At 40.7% G+C, this 16,882-nt stretch overlaps 1 protein-coding gene across 4 annotated transcripts in view; it reads right to left on the minus strand.

Moving 5' to 3' along the window:
- The window catches only part of CDKAL1 (CDK5 regulatory subunit associated protein 1 like 1), a 416,136-nt gene extending 399,254 nt beyond the window's left edge, over positions 1–16,882 (minus strand). The window contains exons 1-4 of one of the 4 annotated variants that reach the window (XM_065055192.1): positions 16,628–16,882; positions 14,726–14,763; positions 12,959–13,125; positions 9,435–9,547 (exon numbers count right to left, since the gene is read on the minus strand). In XM_065055192.1, coding sequence (XP_064911264.1) covers positions 9,435–9,547; positions 12,959–13,125 — 280 coding nt within the window. In that variant the 5' untranslated portion in view covers positions 14,726–14,763; positions 16,628–16,882. Of the gene's footprint in view, positions 1–9,434; positions 9,548–12,958; positions 13,126–14,725; positions 14,764–16,102; positions 16,223–16,627 lie in introns of those variants that run through there. The other 3 variants (XM_065055191.1, XM_065055193.1, XM_065055194.1) reach the window with 3 other exon arrangements.

A 16,882-nucleotide genomic window follows, 5' to 3' on the forward strand; every position in this document is an offset into this window, starting at 1 on the left:
AACTCAGGATGTTAATTCACAGCAAGTTGCACTTTAATGAAAAAAAAAAATTTAAAAAAAAAAAAAATCATATCCTGTATATTATTTAGAATTTGCTTGAAAAAGTGAAAAACCTCATTTTGGAAACTACGGATAGCACTGCACTAATGACAATAGTTACCACCTGCCTGAAATGCTAGCCTCAGTAAGCTGTAACAACTAATTATTGACGTTCAAGCTGAACACGATCTGCCTTTATACTACTAGGTAAACTCATGGTTTTACTTACGCTGTAGTTATGCATTTCAACAGATAGCATTTGTTCAGTGGTCCTTACTATTTTCAGTGTGTTGGTGTACTAGACACTGTTAGTCTAGTTAAAATTCTTAAAATTTAACAAAAATTTAAAATCATTCCTTAATGAAAATAAACAAGGGGTCATATTGAACATTGTAAGCAAAATCCTCAATTAATGTTTCAAAGAGAAGTCCTTATGTAAAATTAAACCAACCCTCCCAAAGCAACAAACATGAAGCAGAAAGGGGCTTCCAAATGGAACAGTTCATAAAAAAAAGGTTAATATAGAAATTATGATACTTCATGAATCTTAAACGCATACAACAGACTCTTTGGAAGGGAAAATAATGAGTCCAACACAAAGCCTAACTTAAGCTAAAAAGTGGTAACTGTGAGACAAAACAGAAATACAAAACATAAGATCAGAATGATGGCAAATAATTTAAATTAAAGCCATTTAAAGGCACATAACTGCACTTCAAATTTGAATAATAATCCCGTATCCCTAAATTAAATCAGTACTACGGCTCAACAGCCACGAAAAGGTTAGGGGAGGTGAGATTCTGGCTAGACATGAGGAAGAAATGTTTTACAATGAAGGTGCTGAAACACTGGCCCAGGTTGCCCAGAGAGGTGGTAGATGCCCCATCCCTGGAGACATTCCAGGCCAGGCTGGACGGGGCTCTGAGCAACCTGATCTAGTTGAAGATGTCCCTGCTCATGGCAGGAGGGTTGGGCTAGATGAGGTTTGAAGGTCCCTTCCAACCCAAACTACTCTATGATTCTAGGTGACCTCCTGACCAAGGAACAGAGGAGAGCTCCCAGGCAGGGCAGGAGCAGCACAGCCCCAGCCCAGCACTATTTAGCCAACCCTGCCACCTTTTGGCTCCCACCGACACAGCACCCAGCCTCAGCCTCAAAGCTTTGTTTAGAGCTTTTATTTATTGGAACATACACAAATTGTGAACTGTCCTCAGCTGAAAAAGTTACAACTACTTCATACATAACCATATCCAGATTTATTTTTCTGTGTCTACTGCACAACTGTAAAACATCAGAAAAATCAGAAGGGTCCATCTGAACTTGCCCATGTCAGCCTACTGGGGGAGATACAATGCTGTATTATTAAAAAGAAAAAAAAAAAGAAGAAAAAAGAGGAAAAAGGCATTAACAAAAAGCACAGACAATCTAAAAAAGCAACAGATACACTCCAAGAATGAGACAGGATTCTGGGAAGAGATTAAAAATACCTATATGCATTTTTACTTGTCTACTCAGACACAGGACCTGTTTTTACACCTGGTAGCCACTGAAACACCAGGCTTGTATGAACATAACCCACATTGGCCATGAAGAAGGAAACAGAAATTACACTCAACTCTGTTAGGGAGGGAAGGGGAAGGAAAGAAAAAAGAAAAAAAAAAAAAAAGAAAAAAAAAAGTACTTTATTTGCTCCCATCAATGAGGAAAAACACCAAAACCAATTTGTGTCTCTTATCTGTTTAGTGAATTTCTACTGTCTCCAGCCAGCCTCCATAATCACATGGCAGTCTTGTCTCTTAACATACCCTCAGGCCTGACAGAAAGAGAACAATATAGGTTAATGCTCTCTATTTGGAGACACAGCACAGTTCAAGATCAGTTGTGCTACATTTGAAATTCCCATCAGCAAAAAGCCAGGCACTCACTCAGGCTTCCATTGCCTCAGTAGAATAACATGAAGCAATAGCAGCTCACACATGCACAGGTACCCACCCTGCAACTGTCAAAAAAGCTCTCCCAAAATATATTAAAAAGCATCTTAATGCATAGTTGCATAGCAAAGACTGACCACAGCAAGCTTACAGAACTTCATCCTGATCAGCAATTTCTCAAAAAGAAGAAACTCAGAGAAAATCTCCATCTTTCCTAGCAAATGAACCTGTTGCCAAATTCTAGCAAGAGCCAGCAGCAAACATTAACCCTCCTCCACTACTCTTCAGTCACTCAGGGTATCAAGCAAGTCTTTGTCAGGTGCTACTGCAAGTGGTCTGGATCAAAATATGGTCTTCCTCCTACCTCTGAGAGCACACAGTCAAAAATCTCTTTAGGTTATAAAAATCCGGTCTATTCTCCCAATAGCTTTGATAAATCTTCTATAAATTACTTATAGCACAAAGAACCACGAGATATGTGAAAACATGTCAGTAGAGCACTCTACAAAGCTCCACATCACCTGTATGTCTATGTTGAATTCACTTTACCACTGCTATTTATGCTTCATTTACTGATTGCTTAACCACCTGCTACAGGGACACATTCCAGATATGAGAACATGCATTGCCAGAAGTTAAAATTTACCTTTAATGGTTCAATCCTTTTCAAACTCATTCTTCTGGATTACATGAAGCTCAGTGCTTCCAGAACTGAATCCTATTGCACAGCCATAAGAGCATGCAGCCAATTGCTTTGCCACTAGAATTAACCCTAAACATGTAGGCATGCTTAAATTTGCCTATGTAACCTCTCTACAAGTGTATCTGATGATGCTGTCCACGTAGGATTTATTCAGGCCTGCTCCCAACTTTCAATTGCCAGCTCTGTGACTGAAAGAAAAACACTAGAAGAAAACAAAGAAATCAATGCAATTTAGATGGACTGAAAAACAAGAGATTTTAAATGGGATAAAGAAAACAGCACATACTTGTAGATCAGGCTCTAATGGCAGTGACGTAGGAAGCCATTATGAGGGGAAAACACACACTAGTTCTTTCTAGTTGCCCCATAAACAGGGGAAATATTTCCCAGGTAAAGAATTAGAGGAGTTCTATCCTGCAACAGACACATCCTCAAAGCTAGATACTCCACTTACCAGAAAGTTGCCTAAGGGGAATAAGAAGTTGATGCTGAGGAAGCTGAGGTAGGAAAAACTCACTGCAAAGAGGTCATGTATCTTGCACTGTGCTGGAAGTCAGGGATAACAAATAACAGGACTGGAGCCACACACACACTAGGAAGTTTCACAGGGAACACAGGGGCAGTAATAATGCAATACACAGCTGCCAAAAACCACAGTTACATGTAAGTTTACAGAGACCTGGGGAACACGTGCACTGCAGATGAGTCACAGCATACTGTTGCATTAACTCCACACTGCAAGAAAGCACCCCAGCAACATGCAAACCCATCACCTCGCTCATTGCCTTACAGGACACTCCAGGCTGCACTGGGCATACCTGTATTCCTCCCAAAGAACTGTGACATCGTCAACATCTACATTCATGCAATCCCATGTATTCCATCCCATGAATATCACCTTTCATTTTTCTTCTATGTTCCATTTCACCCCCTCTCCTCATCCTTTTAACCATCTCACCAAAAAAGTTTCAGATTCTAAACAGACAACAAGAGCTCTTATATCTCCTTGGAAGATAGCTCATGATATGTCCAGGTATAACAACTATTTCAGCAACAGAGACAAAATGAGACTAAACATAACAAAAACCACCACACTCCATCCCAAGCTTTCACATCACTAACTGCGCAGGACAGAGCAGGGTTTTCAGGCCAAGGAACCAAAACACAAAGCAAACTGGCGACAAGCAGCAACTTGGACCTTCTGAAAGCAGGAGACCATATAGCGGGAATTATTAAGACAATTATCTCACTTTAACAACAGGTACAGAAATAAGTTACTGCCTCTCTCATCAACAAAAACCAAAAGCTTTCATGTCCAGATTATGCCAGTTTGAATTTGAAAAAGAAACCTGTGACATGAGTAGTTATGCAGGTGTGTAAGGTTATCAAGCAATGCAAAAATAATACAGGATTATGATTCTACAACTTATGGACAGAGGAATTCTTCAGCAAGGGTATAAAACATCACAGCATTTACACCTTGGTTCACTTTTCTCCATTGCTCAGCCACTACACAAAGAACAGCAGTTTCAAGACTGCAGTGTTGTCAGAGCAAACAGAAATGCCTCTCATCACCAGAAAAGTAGTTCAGATTATTTTGTGTATTTAACACCATCCCCCCACCTCAAAAAAAAAAAAAAAGGTTGAAAATTTATCTTTTTTTTCTAAATTGGCGATGCAATCTCAACCATTTCAAAAGCACAAATCTAAAAGCAAAGACTAAACTTGAATTCTGTAGGTGATAAGGCTAAATATCAAACACTTCATGAGCAGCTAATAAAGATTTGTCTTTCAGCTTAGAAATAAATACTAAAAATATCTCACAACGAGTATGGCTCATAGCACCACAAAATTACACAGTAATCACTACTGTTTAAGTGATATTTATGAAGCAACAAAGAAGCATCATCAGCAGGGTGGAGAGAGAAAAATGGAAAGACCAACTGCTGATTCTGAGCACCTAAAAGCATACACCAGAAGAAACTTTAGTCAAAATATTGACAAAGTTCAACCACTAGACAGGCTGCAGAGAGTTAATTTTCCAATAATAAATTGTAAAGATTACAGTAATCTATTCAGGAGACCTGTACCTTAGCACAACAAATTGAGATCTAAAATTATTAAAATTGTATTGTGCTGTGGTAAAGTACGTTTAAAATGGCACTTAAAAGAAAGCACTAGAATGTGAATTGAGATTCAGGAACTGAATCAATACATATACAACCTTAGTCGTCTTTATTTTCCACTTAGATGAATAAAACAGATGCTGCAGCACACTTTACTGTATCTCTATGGGGATGACCAAGTGTAAGGAAGCACCATTTAGGCAACACAGCACTAGGCAATACCTTGCAACACTGAAGTCTACCTTAGTTTGTAGCACCTCATCTGCTTTTTCAACAGCAGACTAAGCATGTTTTCTTCTACATCTGTCTTATTTTCAACATGAGGGCTTAGGTAGATCAAAGCTTTTGTTCTTCCTTGTCTTTTTCCTTCTTCTAGTCAAATTTACTGTTTCAGCAGATGGACAGCCTCAAGGATACCTCAGCTACATCCATGGGTAAACAAAACTGAGAAGTGTTTAGAAAATTAGTAAGTAGAAGAGGCAATATAAACCAGACCATTTCTTCAATATTATTTCAAAACATTATTTGAGATTTGCTTTATAGAAATGCACAACACACTGCACAATGAATTTTCAAAGTCATAAGACATATAACATGGACTATAAGCATCAAGTTTCAATAAAAATACAGCATCTTTCCATCCAACATACTTGCAGACAAATTGTGTGAGATAATAAAAAGGATGACTGAGCAAAGATTAAACTAAAACTGCACAATTAAAACGGAGGGTCTACAATATAACCTAGTTTCTGTGTGCTAAATCAAAGCCAAGCTCACTTAATGAACAACAAAACAATTCCACCCCGTTTTGCTTCTGGAATCCCCTACTACAGGAAGAAAAAAAGTTCCACGCTAGTATTTGTTTCTTAAAAAAATGTAGCGCAGATAAGCTGTTACTGGTTTAGTTTTGCTGAATGTTTATTAATAACAGTTTTTGCTTCCTCTTAATAAAAATATACGTTATTGTTCATTCTTCTGGTATTTTTAAGTCATTAGGAACATCTTCCCCCAGAATGTTTTACAACGACCGAGGAGGGAATGCTTTGGACCTGAACAGCTTCAAGCCAAAAGCAATTATCAAAAAATAACAAGCATTCTCAACTGCCTGATCCACCAAAATGCATTCAGGAAAGCTGGGCCAAAAACCATTCATTCTACACAATCAGAAACCTATAGATGCAAACAAATGGTCATAAAACTACCTGCTTCAGAAGCCAATTTCTTCTATGTCTGACTATACACGCTCAGTTCCATTTTTCAGAGACAAAGTCCTGTTAAGTGGCACACATACTGAATTCCCTTCCCAAACAAACATCTGGTTCCCAGCATTTGAGGGCTCCCAGCCCAGCCACTTCTTTTCCACAGTCAGGGCTACTTTTCTGTACCAGTAGAGTTCCTTCCTCCAGGGTGTATCTCAAGGGCAGCACTCTTAGTAGGTCTGCAGGCATTTCCAAACTATACAGCATGGTGTGCTGCCAAGAAACCAGTTTTAGAAACAGTAAAGCCTCCATCAGCTACACTGTTTCCTGAACTTGAACAGGTACCACGGTACAGCCCTACACTGAGAGCAGCTCAGACTAACAAAGGAGCTTTGTGTTCCCACAGGACGGCATGCAAGATTTGTTCAGAATACTGCCTACCTTCATATTGCAAAAGCAGACACAAAAATAGGTTCAGCTCTTCTGCTGCTTTCCCTTTGCCCTTTTTTAAGCTGATGCAGTTCCTGATTTTTAACGAGCATTGCTGTTATTGCAATATCTGCATATCGCCGATCCACACTGCACTCTCTCCCCAGACAGAGGTAGTCTTTGCTACGAGAAACTGCAGCACAGTCCTCGGTTTTCACCTTTGGATATACCCACTCCTGAAAGCAACAAAGGGTACTTGTACAGAAATAACATTTTTTAAACAGATGAAAGGCAGGCAGGAAGAAAAATAACAAAGAAAAAAAGACTTCTACATCTCCTGAACAGAGTTCAAATCAAGAACAGGGTGGAAACCATGCAATAAACAAGGATAAGAAATAGTACTGGAATAATATTTTTGTATTAAGTAATGAAATTTATTTCTATAAATAGAAGACATCATTATATCAATGGTCAGTTTCTGCAAGGACAACTTATAAGGCAGGTTGTATTGTTACAACATCTAGTTACCAACAAAAAGCTGTCTGATACTGCTTCTATTCCTTCTATTTTTTTCCTATCTCTCATATAGATAGAAGACACTAGAAACAGTACTTGACCATCTCCCTTATAATGAAGAAAGAAGTAGAAGTGACATTTTATTTCCTAGAACCTGAAGTTTATTCCAGCATCTCTTCAATAAGTGTTTTTGATTCAAAAACATAGGAAACAGGCTAGTCAAACACTTAAGTAATACCTGTCCAAAATGCTGCGACAATAGATAATTTTTCACCTTAGTGAATATTTCTATATTTTCCTCAAGTTCAAAACAGTTTTACATTAAACTTGTTGTTGCTGTTTTTTCTTACAATGTAAACAATATTTAATTTCAACAAATGTTTGAAATTCAGATTATGTTAAGCAATACTTACTACTACTGAGTAACTACTTCACTGTATAGCATAAAAGATTAAATCCCTTCTTGACATTTTATCTGAACTTACCAGATAACTTACTACTAAAAATAAAAAAAAAAAAAAAAGCTTATTTTAAAAAGGATTGATGAGAGATGCTCAAAAATGTCGGGAAAGTTTACAGAAACTTTACTTGCTGAAGGTACATTACATCCTGTCTTCCAAGTCCATTAAAGACATTTAAATAGACCAGTCCCAGTGTGAAACCCTGAGAGGCATTGCCAGAAATCCAAGCAGTAACACACCACTTTCATATGCACTTGTCACCAGAAGCATCACTATACTAAGCAGAAAGACAGCAGCCCTCTTCACCACCTTGTACTCTCACACACCGCTACCATACTTGTAACACTCGCATTCAGTTCCAGCTTCATTAACAGCCTATAAAGGAGAATATTCAACAGATGGATTTGTAAAAATTTACATTAGCCAGACTTTGTAGACAATATTTTTGTTCTGCTGAAAAGAAGGTCCAGAGGTCCGTTAATATATCATCTTATAGAGAAGTTACTTAAATTCACAAATAAGAAACCACATGGGGCAATTTCTGCCTACCACCTTCAGCATTGGCTGCTTTTTTGTTAAATATTCATATATACATACAAACAAAATAACTATTTTAGTTCTCAGTTTCAGATTCTAGACATAGACTTATTTCTATTCTAAAGTTATGAGCACTTCATTTTCTAAACCAAGAAGGTATCAAAAATTCCTTCTCCAACACTGCATCTTTCCTACATTTCTCGCAATAAAATTCCAAAAGCACAGGCCCACCACCCAAATCCTGACAAGCCAGAAGTAGCTTCTTAAACACTACAGAGAAATTAAGGTAAAGAGAAGTTAAACTGAAAAAAGCCAAAAGAAGAAGGCAAAAATGAGATCTCATTTGTAGTCTTAAACAAACAGCTGTCACAAATAAGGCTTTTTGGACCACTACTCCACTTGTCTGTGAAGAGAGTATACCTACTCCAGAGTTGCACTACTAATCAATCACCTGTGTTCCCTAAAATGCTAGTTCAACACTTGAATAATTCAGTATCTAGTTTCTACTTAGACAAATACAGAAAGATCAACTGAAAAAAAAGGAAAATGAGATGTAACTGTTCAACAGTATAATGAGATGTTCACAAAATGAAACAAGCATTTTGTGAAATCAGGAATTAAATACTTCTAGCAAAGTGTCAGGAAAGACAACTTTGCAGTCTTTCAGTAAGAGCAAGATGCAAGTTTTAATGCAAGACAGACCAAAACTTGAATTAACTAATCAAGCATAAATTTTTATTTTGAGTAGTCATAACCTACATAAAAGTATTCTGATAATAATTCTCCATTGAAAAACAACATCAATCAATCTTTCCAGCTTTCTATAGCTTTTCTTTCAACACGTTTTCCGGTAAGGAGATGAAATGTGATCAGTACAACCACAAGTTCAGGTTTTTTGTTTAGGGTTGGGGAGGCAGAAGATGATGAACAGGGAGTGCTTTGAAGTATTTGGAAAGAAAGGAGAATGTACAAGACACAATCCTATACCATACAACCCCCATTATACTGATGATCCCTCCTGAAACAAATGACCATTCACATGAAGCAGTTCACCTCTGCTCCACCAGCAAACACACATATCACTAAGTGACAACTCACTTCCTTTCTCTCTGTCTTTCTCACTTGGGTCCCACCAATTACAATCAGACAACCAGCTAGTTTCTGCCCAAGAATTAATATGTCTCCCTTCCACTCTTACGAAAACTTTTAATTAAGTTTAAGCAAGCAAAATGCCCACAAAAGGCAAAGTATGACATCTGTTAGATGGTTGCCCTGTCAGGAAAACCTAAGCATTCTGAAAGCACTCCTCTTGTAATCATTAATTTGCCTAATCCGAGAAAAACACTTTACCTCCTCACCTTCAAAACAGAAAGAGAGGGTTTTGTTTTTTTTAAGTGTAATTATGACTAAAAACATCTGACGTCAGTTTGACAGCTCTGAACATCCACCCCCAAAAAAAAACCTGAATTATGAGACCTGTCTGATATTGTTACCTGTAATTTTGTATCCATAGGCAGCCAGTTGTCCAGCCATATATTCACCATCTGAATTATTGTGAGAACATCCCCATGTACGAATCCAGATTTTCTGCACACCAGGAATAATGCTGTTAAGTAAAAGTGAATGAAAAAAGCAAGATAAAAGACAAGCAAGATTCCTTTTTAAGCCCACTGAACAGAGTCAAATAACTGTAATTCCCTAAATATAAAATAAGCATCACAAACAGTAACAACTCTAGAACAGCTGGGGAAAAAACATTGTAATTACATGATTTTTAGCATAGCGGGTACTAGGTCTGACTGGGATAGAGTTAACTTTCTTCATAGCAACTGGTACAGTGCTGTTTTGTATTTGTGATGAAAACAGTATTAATAACACACCTGTGTTTTAGCTATTGCTGAACAGTTCTTGAACAGCATCAAAACTTCTTTTCCCCCTGTCCACAAGCAGGCTGGGGATAGGTAACAGGCTGGGAGGGAACGCAGCTGGGATAACTGACTCAAATTGACCAAAAGGTTAATCCATACCAGATAACATCCTGCCCAGCAATATAAACTGGGGGTTTTGTCTTTCCAATGTAGCCATTGTTCTTAGACTGGCTGGGCAGTCTGCTTCTGGGAGGTGGTGAGTACTTGCTTTTGCATCACTTGGGGTTTTTTTACCCCCTACTCTTTCCCTCACTTAAACTGTCTTTATCTCAACCCACAAGTTTTCTCACTTTTGCTCTTAAAATTCTCTCCTGCAGCCTACTGGGAGGAAGGGTGAGCAACCAACAGGCTGGGTGCTCCGCTGCTGGCCAGGGTCAATACACCACAAGCAGCAAGAAAAGAGTTTTAGAATGCAGAAGGCACTGGAGCTATAGGGTAAGAAGAGATTCAGTGCACTGCAGTTATGTTAAAAAAAACAACCTAACTTTCTGAAAACTATCGTATCATTAACAAATGATCTTCAGATGAATGCAGAGATATTAGGGCACTAGCAACCGTTAGAACTAAACTGCGACCTCTTGATATTATGGCACCCGTTGGTTTCCTCCATAAAAGCCATCTTTATAAATTCTTAACTTAAGCCTGCCACCAGCCACAGTAATATCTGACCCAACCTTTCTGTGCTACAGAAGCAGCATGGGAGATCTGCGCTGTGGAGCCAGCACACACCATAGTTTCAGAACCAACAAGAAGCTTTCTGCAAGAAGCTTTCATTGAAACTCCTGGGATAACTGCCTAATGAGCTAAAAACGTCACTACAAGAATGACACACATCCTGGAACACAATCCTTTGCCTGGACCACATCATTTTGTGCCCACCTGCCCCCTGTTTTTGTTAAAGGTACTTCTGACAGCTAGAAACAATAATTTGTTGATGGAAGATTAATGATCATAAGTAGACATAACCAACACATGTTGCACATGTGCAATGTATTTAGACCTCCTACTGTCTGAACAACATTCTTCTTGAATGACAGAAAAAAAAAAAAAGTACATGGTCAATGGAAGCAAGGTCAGGTGTCATGGGAGAACTACCGAGATGCTGCTCACCACTGGAGGGAGGAAATTTGTGTGGCCAAACTTAATTTAGAATTGAAGCTGGTCAGTATTGTAAGGGACAATAAAAACAGCTTTTTCAAATGTGTTAATGGCAAAAGACTAACTAGAAATAACATTGGCCTATTACTTGATAAGCATGGTGACCTTATGAACAAGGACTCGGACAAAGCTCAGACGCTTAATGCTTTCTTCGTCTTGGTCTTCAACACCAAAGACTGGGCCCAAACACTGGGCTAGAAAACCATGGCTGTGAGAACAATAGACTCCCAATCAGTCCAGAACCTGTGAGGGATTTGCTACTCCAGCCAGATCCCTACAAGTTGATGGGGCCTGATGGGATTCATTCAAGGGTACTTAAAGAGCTGGCTGATCCTAATGATCCTAATGATCCTATGATCCTAATCATTCAATGAGCTTTCTTATGTCAAAATTGCTAAAAGCAGGCTGTTAGATAATATACAGTACCTGAATACTTAGGAGAATGGGGCGCTAGCGTGAGATATCTACAGACCACCCAGCTCAGCTGTACATAAACTTCTGGCAGAATGAACCTTTATGGTGCCTCACATAAAGATGCGTTGTTATGCCTCTAAAATCTCTTTTGAATACAAATTAAACAGGAAAACTGAATTTTCTGTGCATTCCATACATACTTTATTTTCATCTTTCTAATGCGCGTAAATTTTATCCCCCAGCTTGAAATTAATGGGGGGGGAAAAAAATCCCCAAAATCCAGATCTCTGCACTGCAATACGAACTAGAATCAATAACTGAGTTCACCTATACGTTGCTTAATTCCTCTGCAGCAGAATGTTGATTCTGTTCTCACGTGAATCACAAAAAGTAAAAGTGAAAAAATATGTTCCATAGTAATTGCATACCATTTCCACTGAAGTAAACGAGTAAGTTCTAAAGAAGTTTCACTATATCACTTGCAGCATGTACACACAAAAAGTACAGCCTTTGGACAGCCCAGGTTCCAGAAACCAGGTGGAAAGACTGAAGCAATGAAGATGTACCCATGGTGGGAGAGGATGAGGTCAAGAAATACTTCAGCAAACTAGACGTACATAAGTCCCTGGGCCCTGATGGGATGCACCCACAAGAGAGACATGAACATACTGGAGACAGTCCAACAAAGGGCCATAAAGATGATTAAAGGACTAGAGCATCTCTTACAAGAGGAAAGGATGAGCGAGCTAGGACTGTTCAGCCTGGAAAAAAAGGAGGTTCACGGCAGATCTTATCAATGTTTATAAACGCCTGAAGGGAAGGTGCTAAGAGGACAGAGCCAGGCTCCATTGGTGCCCACTGACAGGACCAGAGGCAACAGGCACAAACTGAAACACCGGAGGTTCCCTCTGAACTTCAGGAAACACTTTCAACTGTGAGGGTGACAAAACACTGGCACAGGTTGCTCAGAGAGGTTGTGGAATTTCCCTCTTCAGAGACATTCAATGAACTACCTAGGCATGATCCTGGCCAACCGGTTCTAGGTGGCCCTGCTTGAGCAGAGCAATCAGACCAGGTGACCTTCAGAGGTTACTTCCAACCTAAACCCTTTTGATTCTCAGAATTCTGTCTATATTTCTCATTCCAGATGTCAAAAGGCTACTCCCAGACCGCATTTTGAAAAGCTCAGCTTCTATTTAGGCAATTAAGGTGAAGCAGACAATTTTTGAGAAATGCTAAACACATTAAAGCTCAAGCACTATTTTTCCAGTCTGATTACTTCACTAGTCAATATCTCAGTCATAACTGATTTCTACAGAAAGCTGGTCTAGTACAACAAATTTGCTTAGGAGTTATCATTCATTATCACTACATTTTATCAACACTACTTTACTCATTTTTAACTTGTATTCTGATTTTACATTGAGATAATGAGAATTTCCACCTAATTTTTAGAAGTTGCCAGTGTACACAAGATATGAGAAAAGCAACAAGATAGGGTTGATGCAAGAATTTACCTGTCACTTGGTGGATCATCATCTGTCTGAATATTTTTTTGTGAGTTGCGTTTTCGCACTTTTGGAAAAATATTCTTTCTTACAAACTGCCGATCATGTGGCTTCAAATCTTCTGCTGACACAATATCTTCAATATCTTCAAGCACTGAATCACAGGCAGCAGGCATCTTGAAGAAGCGTTAGAGAAGACCGGTATTAGCAAGCATGTGAATACAAAACCAAGGCCTAGTATCTACTGCATATGTTCTCATAAAGAAAGGTCAGATATATTTCTGTATATGCCTGCAATATATCATACAGATGAGGGATACTGAGCACATAAAGACAATCAACTATCCAGAGATATTGAATGATGCCCTCTTCCCCCGAGATGCCTCAAACACTGGCAGTGAAAAAGTCACCAACCACATAGATTATTTTTTTGTTGTACCTTATCATCTTCTAATTCAAAAACTCCACAGTTTCTCTGATGTGACATAACCAAGACACTAGTATTCTTAATCATGTCAGGAGTCATAGCAAAATAATGAGTTCACGTTACATGATAGATATACTTCCACTCACATCACAGGAGAAGAATGAAAGATATAGCAGTCAAGTGCCTGCTTCAGAGGCTGTTCTGGCTCTTTTATTTGTGTGATGAAAACAAGTGCACAGTATTTCAATATGTCTTCATAGTCCTTTTGAAAACAAACCATACTATTCCTAGAATTCCTGATCCCACAGACCTTTCATTTACTTCATTCACCAGGAAAGAAGAATAAAAATTCCTGTCCTCAGGTAAAAGATATTAAACAACCTAGCTAGCATAAAACAGATTATCATCTGCCTCATACAATATACTAGAAGATTATTGAAACAGAACTATATTTTCCACGATAAAATATATACGCATATATCCCTCCCAGCAGATCTCAAGATCCAGACCAGTTTTTACAAACAGGAAAAAAAGCTATTTGGTAAAGGAGACTATAAAAAAAAGTTACTGCATTAATCACACACCTCAGACTGTGCTGTGTGTAATTCTTAATCAGAATAAAGTCTGATTTACCATTGGAAACTTGGTTTTATACGTGTCTCAACAGTTTACTACGGAAATCACACAAGGGCATTTCACAGAGTTTACAGGGAAAATACACCACTTTCCTAACTGACAGTGAAGAACAAAACAAACAAGACTTTAATTTCTTTTAAAACCAGACTTCAGGAACAGAAAATTCAGACTATTGGCATACAAAATACCTTCAGAGGTTGCATTTGAATTATTCAAGAACATAAGAAGATAAACACCTGTCCATTTTCCCCATATGAGTCCTTCAGTCAAAACTGTAAAGCATACTTAAAAATAAAACTTCATATAAACTGAACCATTACACGTGCATTTAAGTTAAAAAGGAATATAATGCTATCACAAAGAGGATATGTCTGTATTTAAGCTTTTAGGATTCTTCTAGATATAAAAAAAATCTCAGGATTGATAAAAAAATGCAGCAAAGGATGAACAAAAATAAAAATATGTGAAAAGTCTAATAATAAAGAATATTGTGAGGGAAGTGACATCCCTTACATTACTTCATACCACTAGTAGTATGTACAAATAGGTAAAGTTTTCAACTCAATACAGGGAAGGAAAAAAGTGTTCAATTTGTTGTTTTTTCTCTATTCCAGGAAAATATCTGATATAATGGAGCAGCTGGCAAAACAAATAAGCTTAGTTTATTTCAGTGGCCTACATAAGAACAAATACAGACAAATGAAAATTCATACCTTTTTAAGCAAAGTCTAAACCCTCTTGGATAATAAACCTGGGGGGAAAAAAAATAAAAGAAAGAAAGAAAAACCAGATGGTATTAACAAGCAGAAACAGCAGACAGAAAACCATGAGTTAATGTTACTGTCCCACAAGCTTAGTCCTCCCTTTGCAGAAACAGGCTTCTTGCTCAGTTTGACTTCATTAAGAACGGGGACACACGCTGACTGGCTGACAAGGTGGAACAGTCACTACATTTTCCCTGTCCTTCCCTGAACAGAAGCACTAGTCTTCTTGTCCTTCTTTTATGAGTTGTTTTTGTCAAAGTCTGATGTATTTAAGTTCTTTCAGACCTCCTCTAGATTTCTCTCTTCAATCGGGAGTTTAAAATTTTGAATGAAAGGAAAGAGATTAACTATAAGTTTTACCTAAAGACATTCACAACTTTTTAATTACGAACATGTAAGGTTTTTTTTAGAACAGATTACTTGATATCTGCAGTAGTTCCGCACGCATACATGAAATCTTCACAAGCAAATAAATACAGATTCCTTCAGCTATTCTGACCAACTGACTGAAATAAGAGGCAATAAGAAAATTAGAAGTTAACATATTCTTTTTATACTGTGAAGTTGTACATACAGATCTTTAGGTTTCTGTTTAAAAAATGAATGTTAGTAAATAAAAAACCAATAGCAGCATCTTCAATGTCAACACAAACAAAGCCTTCTTTGCCACAGTCTATTTCGGCTGCTACTCCTTGATTTTATTGCATGTAGGATCATAGAATAATTTGGGTTGGAAGGGACTTTCAGAGGTCATCTAGTCCAACCCCCTGTAAAGAGCAGGGACATCTTTAACTGGATAGCAAGGAGTGCTTCCTTCCACACAGAAAACTTCCATCCATGTGGAAGAGAGCTGCTCTTTCCTCTATTTACCAACAGGTGTCTCCGGTAAAGCCCCGGGCGTTTATCCCCAGGCTTACACAGAGGAGAAGAAAATCGTAGCGTTAACACGACACCAGACGGCCCCACGGCCCGGCCTGGTCCCCTCCGGGCCCCAGAACAAGCTCGTTCTGTGCCCGCGGGCGAGCGGCAGCCTGGCCGCGCCTGACCCGCCCCGCAGCCCGGCCTGGCCTCGGCCCCACACCGGGCTCCCATCCCGCCGACAGCACCCGACCTCCGAACCGCCACCCGGCCGCCTAAGCCTCCCGAGGGGCCATCTCTCCCTCCCGGCTTCAACGCGGGGCCCAGGGGAGGCCCCGCGGCGGGTGGGAGCATCGCATGGGCAGGACACCGGCAGAGTCGGGCGGGAGTGGGGGGAACTCGGCCATTCGTGCCACTATGGGGCAGGGAAAAAGGGCGGGGAGCTGAAGGGCGAGCCCCGACACTCACCTCGGCCGGGCGCCCCGCCGCCTCACCTGGGCTCCACCATCGCTGCCGCCGCGCCCCGCCCCCAGCCACCGCGCAGCGCGGCAGCGCCGCGACGGCAGCCGGCAGCGGCCAGAAGAGTCCATGGTGCTCCGCGGCGCTGCGTCGCCAGAGTGAGCGCGGCTGCGCCACCCGGCGGGGCGGGGCGGGGCCGGGACAGCGCAGCGCGGTGGCATCGGGGCCGTCGGCAGAGCAGGGCTGCTGGCCCCGCGGAGAGAACGCCCGGGTGCTTGACAGCCAGGCCGGCGCCCCCGCTCCTTTCGCCGATGGACTGCCGTACGTGGGGGAAGGGCAGAGCTGAGGCCAAGCCGAAGCTGGGGGCAGCGGCCGTTAGAGCCGTTGAAGCCGTAACGGCTCTTCACTTGGCCGCTGCTCCGGGCAGCCCTGGCTCTCAGCGGGGAGGGGCGGGAGGAACAGGTCGCAGCGTCGCTTCCTCCGCTCCGGGGAAAAAAATGGGGGGTGCAGCGGGGCGCGGCCCGGCCTTCCTACCCTGGCAGCCGGTAACGGGCTTGGCTGGGCCGGCCGCGGGGCACGGAGCCGGGAGGCAGGTGATCCGGGGTTGTCTCTTCGCCGTCCCCGCCGCCCTCACGAATAAGAGGCTGCCCCGTAGGTCCGTCAGCGCCCCCGGGCAGAGTCCCGCTGCTTTGTCCCGGGCGCTCGGGCCGGTTTTCGGAAGCTGCGCTCCAGAAACGTGGCTGTACGGACGCGGGAGCTGCGATCCGCACGGCGTCGGGTTGCCAAACT

The sequence above is a fragment of the Columba livia genome, chromosome 2 (assembly GCF_036013475.1).
Source record: "Columba livia isolate bColLiv1 breed racing homer chromosome 2, bColLiv1.pat.W.v2, whole genome shotgun sequence".
NCBI lineage: Eukaryota > Metazoa > Chordata > Aves > Columbiformes > Columbidae > Columba > Columba livia.